Source organism: Opisthocomus hoazin, chromosome 4, assembly GCF_030867145.1.
Source record: "Opisthocomus hoazin isolate bOpiHoa1 chromosome 4, bOpiHoa1.hap1, whole genome shotgun sequence".
Taxonomy (NCBI): domain Eukaryota; kingdom Metazoa; phylum Chordata; class Aves; order Opisthocomiformes; family Opisthocomidae; genus Opisthocomus; species Opisthocomus hoazin.
In genome coordinates, this window is record NC_134417.1 from 68,493,105 (window position 1) to 68,505,800 (window position 12,696).

Below are 12,696 nucleotides of genomic sequence, written 5' to 3' on the forward strand. Positions count from 1 at the left end.
AGAATTTAAGACAAAAACTCAAGCGGAAATAAGACAGAATAATAAAAAGAAAGCAAGCAAATATATTATTTGTAAAAAACAAGACAAAAGAGGAAAAACAGATTAGGGCTAAAGCACTGCTTGAAAATGAAGCATTTACATTTTTAAATTAAGGCAGCAATAGAAGATAATGAAATAATAATAATAATTGGTGGGGGGAAAGAGGACTTTTTTTTTTGTTTAAACAGCAACACGAAGCAGGACTCTGAAAAAAGATATCAAAAGTATTTACTTTGTTGTCAGCTGTGACTTCAAGTTGCTGTTGCAGTTTTGCAATCTGTTCATGAAGATGATCTATTTCACACTCCTTTTCTTGCATGATGTGAGCCAGCCTTGCAGCCACTAAATGATGGTCCTTTATGGTGGCATCTTCAAATTTCTGGATAGCCAGTCCCAGTATTTCCATTTCATCCTGTCAAAAAAAAGATCTCCAAACCTTGTTACAGTTGTACATAACGTCTGCTGCATGCTCTTGTATGAGTATTTAAGGCATAGGATTTAAAATAAAAAAAAAAAAAAATCACATGGAATGAAAGTAATTGTATGAGCTTTTTAGGATTTTGCAAGTTGAACTGTGCAATGTCTGAGAAGAGAAAGAATTTGTCATCTTGGCTTTTTCCAAGAATTCGTTTCTAGGGAGGAGGGACAATAAAGCTCTAGGCTTCTCTGTTACACAATTACCTTAAATAATTTGTTCTCTTGTTCAAGTTCTTGCAAGTGTGTAGTGGACTCCTTTCGTTGAATTTCCAGTTGCATGTGCAATTGCTGAACTTCTTCATTTTTATTTTCTAGCTCCTCTCGAAACTGCTCCAGTTGTTCCTCAAGGTTTGTGACCTATGTTTCCAAAACAAATGGTGTAAAAGGAGTAGACAGCCATACCAAAAACTAAATGTCATAATTTTCAAATGCATTGTCTACAGTAAACTGGTCTGGTATGCACAGACAAGAGAATGTGTACTCAGTGACATTCTGAGTCCTTAAACTGAATGGAATTTTAAAACCCACTAAAAATCAAGTTGAAATCACTATGAAGTTTTTCTTAATTTTGCTGAATTTCTATTCCAGAAACACTCTTCTAAGTTGTAAACATTAACACAGACAACAACAATCATGGCTAACAAGAGAATTTCAAAGGGATTTGGACTGCTGTCTCTCCGATCTGTTAAAAAAATTTCATCTGTATAGTTCACTAAACTCAACAGAAAGCAAGAACTGACAAACCCAAATATCAGTGGAAACATGGAACACTTCACAGGTACTTTACCTCCTTTTCCTTTCTGTCCACAGCTTCCCGTTCAGCTTGTAGTTGTACTTCAAGAGGTAATTCTCCCTTTACTATGATGCCAAACTGTTTCCTTTCCTCCACCTTTAAATATAAATAATATTAATAATAAACAAATAAAAAAGATATACTGTTTTGTTCTCAAGAAAATAAGGAAGTAGTAAATCCATGATAATTTTAGACCAAGCAGTACCTTTTGCAAGTTGTCTGCACTGATGATTAAGGCTTGTTCCAGTTCCCTTATCCTGCATTCTAGTTTCTCAATTTCTTCATTTCGTTCTTGTATATCTCTCTGAAGTTGCTCCTTGGAGAGCAAAAGCTCACTGCATTTGTCTGTTTTTTCTTTTAGATGATTTGTTAACTGTTCAACCTGGTGACAATATGGCAAGAAGATGAATATATTGTACTAGATTGGAAGGGTTTGATAGCAATAGCAACAGCACTCATTTCTGACAGAGAAAAAATATCCCTCTTTTTTTCTTGTAATGAAATTTCTGCTCTTCAGGTGAAGCAGTATGTAAAAGATACTGTAGTGCTACATCCAACAAGCAGCATTTTTTAAAAAGTCATATGTTTTGTCCTGTATCACCTACTCTCTAGAACTGGCCTTGTCCTTCTGAAGCCTTCAGACTCTTGTCAGTCATAAGCAAGTTGCGTGGCATCCCTATGCAGCCCACTAAAAAGATAGTTTTAACATCTACGGATGGAATGTCTTGACCCTAAGGTCAAAATGATACTTGCATCTTTGAGGCATATCACAGTTCTAAAAATCTGTGACAAAATTATTCAAAATTAGGCATTCATCGGGGACATACAGACACATCCTAAAACTCACTGGGCCTTTAATATTAAAGAAAATTGCTGTATTTCAATCTTGAGAAACGGGAAGCATTGATTTCCTGCTGGGTTTGTTAAATGGGACCAAACAGATGTGATGCATGATGTAATTTCACTTTCCATACAGGACAAAGCACCCAAATAAAGCATTCTGATTCTCAGTAGTTCAGATGTTTGTGATTCAGGAACAACATATTACAAGAGTAACTGAAGTAGCAGAGATAGGAATGATCCCAGTTCTAGCAGTATTTCAGAAATGATTAATTAAAATTACAGATCAGAAAGACATGTAACAAATCCATGATATTGGGCCTGATGCACAGAGTTAAGACCCGAGTTAAACTATGCAATCGAGCAAAAGACATGGAAAGTAATATTTGTCCCACTCAAAAAACTGATTTCAGTATTTACAATTAGGAAGTTACGATGTAGCCAAAAGGCAGAAGACTCAAAACATTTCATTTGAGAGAAGAGGACCAGAACATAAAGCTGAAAGGATGGTATTATTGACGTTATCCATCCATGAGTAACATCAAATTCTGAAGTGACCACAGAAAAATCCTGAGAGAGAAATGGAAGAAGAAAAATCAAGTCTAGAGCTGACTCTTTACGACAACCCTCCCTGGAATAAGTTGACAGAGTAAGCTGAAACAACAGTAAAAAAGAATTGAACTTGTAACAGAAAATGCTCATGGCATTCACGCAAAGACGAAGACCATTTCAAAAACCGTGCAACTACGAAAAAAATAAAGCATCTATCTCAGAAAAGCATGAGAAATAATGATAAAAATCTGTGTTTATCAAATATTCCACTAACATTATGACATCAAAATATACTAGATAGTAAGACTTTGTGCCTCATTCAATAAAAATGAAATGTAAATCTAACAAACCATTACAAAGTATAGACAGAATTTTCAATGTATCAAATTCAACACCATCCAGCTCTAAAATATCTGCTACACCTGTTGTGCTTGCAAACATTATCTTATTGTCTATCTTTCCACCTACTAAAAAATTCTAATCTAAAAGCACCTAATACAAAACTCGAAATTTTCATCAGTTACAGCTGTCTGTCATTTTAAAGCATGCTTTAAATTACCATTGTAACACATCTGCCAATTTAAGAGTATACACATATGTGTACATGTGCATATAAATCAGAACAACTTTTTACACATAGATCTATACGGAAAAATAGGGCAATTTTTATTATGCTATCAAATTTGATTTTTTTTTTTCTTGGGAGAGTCTTTTATCAATGTGAGAGTTTTAACCAGGAATTTACACTCTATCCATGCCCCAAATTATAAACAGACACATAACGAAATGAACCCAAAATTAACATCCTCGATTCAGGGAAACTAATTGTGCTAAAAAGTCTCTCCCATCTGTGGAACGTGTCAACAGGAGAGGAGTGCGCACACACTTTGCAATAGAAGGAAATATATGCAGAATTGCTCCATTTGCACTGGTTAACACACACCCAGCTAATTCCAGAAGATTCATCGTTCACAGAGGCTGATGACAGCAATATCACACAGTATTGACTGAATACTTTGGCTGTAAGATTTCTCACAAACATTTGTATTAAAAAAACCCATGAAATACACCTCTAAATATGAGAATTATAAGTAAATAAATATTTCGACAACTTACATCTCACACGTATCAATTTATGTCCTATTACTGTCTACGGTCCTAAACTATATAATATAGAATATTAAATATTGGGAATATTTAAGAATTGCATTATAGCAACTGAACAACTTCAGCAAGAACTTTGATGTGAAAGTTGCAGTGCAAGCTATTAAGAAGCATTTTAATACTGAAAATCTGGCAATAAAATCATGCAAAAGTATCAGCCTTGCTCAAAAAGTAGGACACAAGAAAAAGCACACAAAATAAAAGGCAATTTAATTGACTAACAGGTCATCAAACAAAACATGCAAAAGCTTCACAATATATAGCATTTGCACTGCTGCCACTTTTCTTGATTTTGCTGAGTCTAAGAGTTTTCTATGGCTCTCCTGAGCTGCTGTTCTACAGTCACTAAACTTGTTTCACTGGAGACAGACTTTCACTCAGGAGGTTCAAGTTTACCCAGAGAGTACTACTACATCCCAGGTGCTAAACCTTGGTAACGCAATTCCTTCAGTTGTGTACCTGTGCTTTAAACAAATAGCATGTCGCAAAACAATGTAAAAATGTGAAATTGCTAAAGTAGTTCTTGAATGTTTCCACAGGCTTTTGAAAACAGTAGATTTCTAAAATTAAGGTATATGAAAGAACCTTTCCGAAAGTTAGGAAGTCTCTGTATATCTACTACTAAAACCAAACAACCAACCAAACCGAAAAAAAAAAACCAACCCCACCCAAAAAACCCCAAAAAAACCAACCAAAACACAGTTTTGCCACTTTCCCCCAACACCCTACCCTTCATCTAAAGGGACTGACTTTCCTGGCTTGTAAATGGGTGCAGGTCAGCTACACCATAGAATAGCTTCATTACAGTAGCTTAACAGCTGCCAACTTGTCATGTATATTCACTGAGTACAAGCAATAAAATGTGTTACCTCTCTAGTTTGATGTTCATTGACAGGCTGACTCCTTTGTGGAACCTTAAGCTGTTGTTCCAGCTTCTGTATCTCTTGCTGGAATACGTCTCTCTCATGCTCTCGGTCAATTGCTTGCTCCTGAAAGTTAACAAACAATGTGGCTACACCATTTGATTTAAAAACTATCTAAATTAAGTGTATTACTACTTATTTTTGTTCATGTGAGGCTGGTAACAGAATGTCAACATTTTTAAGGTAGCAGAACCTCTTGCAACTACCATTAAAAAACCTTTTTTCATCATTTGGGGCAACAATTTTCACATTTTCTTATTAAAAAATTAGGACAGCATAGATATATGCAGTATTATTTCACAAAAATGACAGTTTTATCTCTTTTATTTCACAAAAATGGTAAGAAGCCAATTTTTTATGATTTTCCTTCTTAATATTTGTCTTTGATACATGTAGCATAAATAGAAATTAATAACAGAAATTAACTCTATGTTAATTTGATGAAGACCCAGCACCAAAAAAAGCCAAAACCATAAATTATTTGAATTTTGAATTTCAGTTTTACTTTTGACCAGATTCAGTTATATCCCAGTCTCACATTTAGGAAATACATCTTTATATTGGAAATAACGTACAACTCATAACATCCAGTGAAGCATCACGTTTAAATGCCACTTTGTAAAACAGACAGACCTTAGCATTAAAATAAAGTAGCTTAAGTGTATGATATAAAGAGGAATGATTGTGTCTAGTAACAAAATATTTTGCAAAAATTCAGGAAACCGGAATTAAACCTCAACCTTTACAAGTGGCAGATTTAAAAAACTCACCTGCTGTTTCAAGTAAACAGAATTCTCATGTTGCTGTTACAAATAGCTACTCATCTTGGTAGTCCATAAGTCTCCAGTTCACGCCATTGATAATCCCAAACCATAAAGCGTTTATGACAATGGGACTTGTAATAGAAATTTTTACTTCTGAACCTTGTCCTGTTATGACACACTACTTTCAGTGAGAAAAACAGAATCATACACTCTTAGGTTGGAAAAGACCTCTAAGATCATCATGTCCAACCACCTACCCAACACCACCATTCCTACTAAACCATATCCTGAAGTGCCACATCTATACGGTTTTTGAACACCTCCAGGGATGGTGACTCCACCACCTCCCTGGGCAGCCTGTTCCAATGCCTGACCACTCTTTCAGGAAATAAATATTTCCTAATAGCCAACCTAAACCTCCCCTAACGCCACCTGAGGCCATTGCCTCTCGTCCTATCACTAGTTACTTGGGAGAAGAGACCAACACCCGCCTCACTACAACCTCCTTTCAGGTAGTTGTAGAGAGCAATAAGGTCCGCCCTCAGCCTCCTCTTCTCCAGACTAAACATCCCCAGTTGCTTCAGCAGCTCTTCGTAAGTCTTGTTCTCTAGACCCCTCACCAGCCTTGTTGCCTTTATCTGGACACGCTCCAGCGTGTAACTTGCAACTGTAGAAAATCACAGAATGGTAGGGGTTGGAAAGGACCTCTGTGGATCATCTGGTCCAACCCCCCTGCCAAAGCACGGTTTCCTAGAGCAGGCTGCACAGGACCATGTCCAGGCGGGTCTTGAATATCTCCAGAGAAGGAGAATCCACAACCTCCCTGGGCAACCTGTTCCAGTGCTCTGTCAATGACATAAAGCAAATTCATTTGTGCTAAGAAGTATCTGGAAAGATCTCTCCTTTAATACTGCTTAGTAATAGATTATGCACAGAAGTTGTCACAGGGTGTTACATTTCTTACCTAAAAAATTATTCCACCCTACTGCTGTCCACTGGAGAGTTAATTGAGAAGGCAACAGTAATAACAGTTTTCTCCCAACAGCAGTATAGAACACTTAATGGGAATAAAATGGGAAAAGGAGGAGGTAGGGAAGATGGTGTTTGCTGAAAATGGGGAAGAGTCTGAAACAAACTTGCAGAGACAGCCTGAGGCAGGAAGAAGCTGGGTATAATGGAGGCAACTGCCAATGTGAACAGGGACAAATACACATGTAATATAACTGGCTGGAAAGTGTAGCTTAATATCTGGAGGTAGATGACTGGATACTATGAAGGAAGTTTATAGAAGAAACTTAGAGAGATTATTACTTCAATTTCCAAGTACAAATAAAGCTGACTACTTCCTTCCAACAGACTTTATTGAAACACATGGAAATTCCACAAACTGTTAAAAATGAAGGTCACAAAAATCTATGTTTCCTATTAATATTAGAAATTTCCCATTACTTTAAACATATAAGAAGTCTACTAAGTTACTTAGAAATACACCGCAGTCCTAAGCAAGCATCTCAAATGAACTTCCAACTTTTAAAATACTAATTAAATTCTTTGGCTGGAACCTCTAACTCTGTTACTATTGTGCGCTTGTTTACATTTGCTCACAATCTAAAAAAACTAGCATTTCCCACTGAACCAAACCTCAGTACAGGTGCTCACCCACCTTCATGAAACTAGCCTTTCACCATACTTACATCTAGAAATTTTCTTGTTTTCTCAAGTTGCTTCTCCAAAGCCTGGTTTTGCTGCCTTAAGTCCATTAGCTCTGCATTTTTTTCTTGCTCTAGCTCTATGAAACGATTGACCTGTTCTTCCAAGTCTACTTCCAAGATTTTCACTTGCTTCTGAAGGTCATCATGCTCTTTTTCAGCTTGACGCTGTACTTCAATTTTTTCTTTCATCAGCTTTTCTGTTTCCTGCAGCAATTCTGGTTATAATAAAAGCATCACACACTACTTTTAGATATGAATAGTTAGTAATGTTATGAAGCAAAACCACTCCCCAAGGTATCCATGCTGTACTCTGCAGAAGGATGTGAACTGGTTTGGGTTTTTACTATTTTTCTTTTTTTGAAAATCTATTTTCTTCTGAGAAATAATCACGATTACCACTAAAGCAAACTCATTAAAATTACTACCCTTTAGTTAGTCTTCAGAGGACTGTTAGTGAAATTGTATCAGATCACTTCCCTGTGTAAGTTTCATATAAATTAAAAGGTCTTTGTATAACGGAATATAAAACTCATGGTTTCAAACTACAGCTAGAGTCAGCACAGAGTTTAACAATAAAGTACAGAAAACCCAACCCTCTTCTCATCCCCAGTGTCAGTAAAATCAATCCATACCCAGTCTTCATCATTTAATGTGATACATATAAATAATTTGAAGGAAATACTGAAAGACTTAGCAAGGTTGCTGGGAAGACAGAGAGGGAAATTACTGACCTGTAACTGAAGCTTTGTAAAATCAGTGACTGCATGGATGCCCAATTTTGAGTCCTCATGAAAAGGCTGGCAAGCACATATAGCAAAGCCCCAAACCACTCTATTAAGACTCTTAAGCCACAGCCCATTGAAGTACATAGTAACTAACTGTACAAATCCCTTGAGGTAAAATCCAAACTGTAAAGTGCAATTACATTTGGAGAATCTTTAAAACATGATTGATATTTAGACAGAAACAATACAATTTACTTTCACTCTAGCAGAAAGATCCTTTAGGCACCATCATCTTACGTCATATTTAACCAATTCTCATTTCTAGGTAACCATTATAAATCAACATAATACGGTGTTTAGTTATCATAATGAATGACTCAACTGTATTTGGAAATAAAAAGAAGGAAAAAAAAAAGGATACAAAAATATCCCTCCAATACCATCTAAGTATCTGTAATTCATAGGTGAATAAGATGATGGTTATTCATGAATTTGCTTATTATGTTTAGAAATTATAAGAAATGTTGTTAGAGAAATGTAAAACTGAGTATGAAATACAACATCAAAGCTGCAGGCCAGTAAGAATTACAAGTAATGTCAGTATGCCGAAAGCCCAATAATCCTGATTAACGATGTCAGTATGTGTAAGTCTTCCACCCAATTACAGATTGGCCATGCAACATACAAACACACCTGCTTGGGAAGCTGCATCGACTGCAGCATCTACTAGGCCTAGGAGAATAGAGAGAGAGAAAACAAAAAAAGAAGCAAAGTAATTCACATGCCAGCTATAGTTTTCTTGTGGTGCAACAATGTAAGAGAAAATGAAGCCAAAGATAGATGTGGCATTTAATGACAAAGTTGTTGAGATAACTTAGGGATTGCGGTAAGTTATTCCAGTATGCATGATGTAAGTACCTACACATATTTATAGAATTGTTTAGCCTTACAGTTGTTACACATGAAAATAACTTTAAAACATTTAGAAACCTAAAACATATAACAAATAACTAAACTTAAGTCATAGACAAGGATCTTCTTTACTATAAAAGCAGGAAGCAACAGGTTGTTCTTAAAGTTTCATTGCTACAGAAAGTGGACATAGGAAATTGCAAATACACACCAAGTTGTTTATATAAATAGCAACATTATAAATTGCCATAAAATTTTAGAAATTAATTAAAATGGTAATTTCATCCTGCTATTCACAGTCTAAGCACTGCAATTCTGGAAAGATCAGTACTTAAAACACTACTGTTCTAATTGTCTTCCCCTCTCAAAGATAAAATATTGATATGAGTTATTAGTTTAAGGAAGAATTGAAACATACATAGATTTACTTCATGAAGGTAAATGCTTTTTTATGAGTAAGCAGTTAGTCATTGACATGGTGTTTATCTAGAATTTTCACCATCAGTACTGCAAGTTTTCATTACTAGTAGACAACAGGCCTCCTTACCACAGAATCACAGAATGGTAGGGGTTGGAAGGGACCTCTGTGGGTCATCTGGTCCAAGCCCCTGCTGAAGCAGGGTCACCTACAGCAGGCTGTAGAGGACCTTGTCCAGGCGGGTACTGAATATCTCCAGAGAAGGAGACTCCACAACCTCCCTGGGCAGCCTGTTCCAGTGCTCCGTCACCCTCAGAGGGAAGAGGTTCTTCCTCATGTTCAGACGGAACTTCCTGTGCCTCAGTTTGTGCCCATTGCCCCTTGTCCTGTCACTGGGCACCACTGAAAAAGAGCTTGGCCCCATCCTCCTGACACCCACCCTTCAGATATTTGTAAGTATATATTAGGCCCCCTCGCAGCCTTCTCTTCTTCAGGCTGAACAAGCCCAGCTCCCTCAGCCTCTCCTTGTAGGAGAGATGCTCCAGTCCCTTCACGATCCTTGTAGCCCTCCGCTGGACTCTCTCCAGTAGCTCTTCATCTTTCTTGAACTGGGGAGCCCAGAACTGGACAGAGTACTCCAGATGAGGCCTCACCAGGGCAGTGTAGAGGGGAAGGAGAACCTCCCTTGACCTGCTGGCCACACTCCTCCTAATGCACCCCAGAATGCCATTGGCTTTCTTGGCAGCCAGGGCACACTGCTTGCTCATCATGCAACTTTTGTGCCATTACTCCCCAAAAGAGGAATCTGTAAAAGAAAAGTGCACCTTCTGTGTCTAAAAGAAGTATGGCCATGATATGTAGTTCAATCATGTTCTGGCAGGTATGCATACTAGTCCTTCTAAAACTCTGTTTGGAAAGTACTTAGGCCGATACTTTTATCCATAGGTGCTAACTTCAAGATACTCCATTTCCAGTGATAATACAAATAAAAGTGGATTTTCAAAGGTATCAAGCTTTTGCTAGCTTAAAGAACAACTGTGACTGCTTAACACTTTTGAAAATTCGGTCATTTTTTTGTTTAAATATCATGAAAAGTTATCATGCCAACATTCGGCAGCAGGTATGAAAATATCACATTTTGCCCTCAAGTTTTTACTAATGATTACAAAGAGAGGGGGGAAACAACCTTCACCAAGGTTACTTCTTATTTTATTTGAAAGTATAAGAAAACCTCATAGAAACATTGTGAGGCATACATACGCTGCTCTACTGGCCCCGCATCTGCTCTCATGGCGTCCTTCTGTCTGGAGAGTAACTCCTTTTCTTCCTGGACCTCCTGCTGTTCAGCCTCTAACTCCTGCAATTTGTTACCTGTACACAGTAGTTCTTGCTCAAGATGGTCAATTACATCTATTTTTTCCTGGAGTTGTTTTTCCAGAAATGCTTTTTCATCTGCATAACCATCAATGAGGCCTGTAGAACATCAATTTTGGGACAGATTTAATAGACAAAAAAGACCAATTTGAATTCTTTGCATGGTGACATCACCATAGTATTCTCACATGAATGTACATACATGTTATATACTCAGCACCTGACAATTTCTACTCCTTTCCTTGCTATTCTTCCATGAGGAACAGACTATGGAAAGCATAGCACAAGACCAAACACAGCTCTTAATTTTTTCTGAGCACAAGACCTCTGGAGCAGACAAGAACTCCAAAGCCAAGGAAAAATAAGTGTGTAATAAACACAGGAGAAATTAAATTTCAGATAAATTCAGGTGCCAGGTGTCATTTTAGGTGCCTCAAGACATTTGCCTGACCACACACCACAGTTTCTGCAAGATCATGGGTCTCCTGTAGGTCAGGTATAATATAGATGCCTCCAACAGCAAAAGGCACCCAAACTGGCCACAAGTGTCCATGTTTAGCACCTGAATCACTCCCAAAAGGCCTGTAACAGCTGACATCTAAGAAACAATTTATTTTCTTTACCATTTATGTGCCATTTTTAAAGCAGAACAGAACAATTAATGATCTTTTTAACAGAGAATTTGGATATTACCTTGAGAATATGTCTTGTATGCTTTTAAAAATTGCTTCATAGTGAAGTAGATTACATAGGAAACTGAAGGGGAGCTCTATTTTAGCTTTGTGAATGATATTACGGCCGTAAGAAATGGCACCATCTTGGAGTGATGCAGAAGTGAGCAGGAAAAAACACTGAATTTCCTTGAGGGCTACAAAACTAAACTGAGATCCTGTAATGGTATTGGCTTCAGAAGATTCATCAGTCCTTTCAGAAACATCTGACCACAGAACACAAAATATATTTTTACTGAGTGAGAGAAGATACTAAATAGGTACCCCAATTTTACATAATAAGGTGTGTTCTGTCATATCAGATACTGATTGTTCCAAATGACAGATAGGACACCAGTCATATGACATCTAAACTTTCTCAGTTGGACACACAGACCTATCATGCAGGTTTCTTCTTACTAAACCCACAAATCTAAGCAGTATTTTTTCAGTATCAAACTACTTTCCATTTGAAAGTACTTTATCTGTAGATATATATCTATAGTCTTGAACCAGTATTAAAATAGATTTTCCTCTGGCTTGAGAATATAGAAAAACGAAAGATGTTTGCATCTGTTATCAACGTAGACAAAACAAAACCTCTATGAGCACTTAGTTCCATACCAGATGAAAGCTATCAAGAAGGAAATTGAGTAACAGTGGTCTTTGCATATACAGTCTGAGAAACACAGGTCTGGTCCTCCTGCATAACAATCAAGCATGGCTGACCAATCTTCTTTTCCAGACTTAAGATTCACAGACAGCACAGCCACACAGAGGGACTGGCTGTTGAAACAAAAAATGCTGAACTAGAAACATCATTAACAGCATTCCAAAAATTTGAGACAGTACAAATGCTGGTAGTTATTCCCACCATATCAGATGCTGTTCACGAGTACTTAAAAGATTGGAAGTTGAGAGGGCATTCCTAGGTTAAATGGAGTGCACACATCCATGAGAAAGGTATGAACAACAAATAAGTCATCTGCTATGATCACGTGTTGCGGTATTTACTCCTGCCTTTTTTTTTTTCTTCTCCTTTTTTTTTTTTTTTTTTTTTGAGATGTAATGAAAGTTGACAGAGTTCAGTGAACAAATTGGCATTAGCTTTTCTATCACATAAGTCATATTTGACACCACTAAAACACCAGAGGTTTGAAAATGTCTCAGCTGCAGCAATTTTTGTGATAAGCAAGAAATGATCAAAAATGACACCATTTTATCTCAAGAGAAGACAAAGTACCATCAGATGTAATAATGAACTAAGACATTGTTCTGCACACCTATCTAAGG

At 37.0% G+C, this 12,696-nt stretch overlaps 1 protein-coding gene across 7 annotated transcripts in view; it reads right to left on the reverse strand.

Annotated features, from left to right (window-relative positions):
- AKAP9 (A-kinase anchoring protein 9) overlaps positions 1–12,696 on the reverse strand; it is a 119,995-nt gene that overhangs the window by 26,381 nt on the left and 80,918 nt on the right. For 6 of the 7 annotated variants that reach the window (XM_075419359.1, XM_075419358.1, XM_075419357.1 and 3 more), the window contains 8 exons: positions 10,580–10,792; positions 8,683–8,721; positions 7,247–7,479; positions 4,735–4,854; positions 1,515–1,691; positions 1,304–1,405; positions 721–873; positions 272–451 (listed from right to left, as the gene is read on the reverse strand). In XM_075419359.1, coding sequence (XP_075275474.1) covers positions 272–451; positions 721–873; positions 1,304–1,405; positions 1,515–1,691; positions 4,735–4,854; positions 7,247–7,479; positions 8,683–8,721; positions 10,580–10,792 — 1,217 coding nt within the window. The remainder of the gene's footprint in view (positions 1–271; positions 452–720; positions 874–1,303; positions 1,406–1,514; positions 1,692–4,734; positions 4,855–7,246; positions 7,480–8,682; positions 8,722–10,579; positions 10,793–12,696) is intronic. The other variant, XM_075419356.1, reaches the window with a different exon arrangement.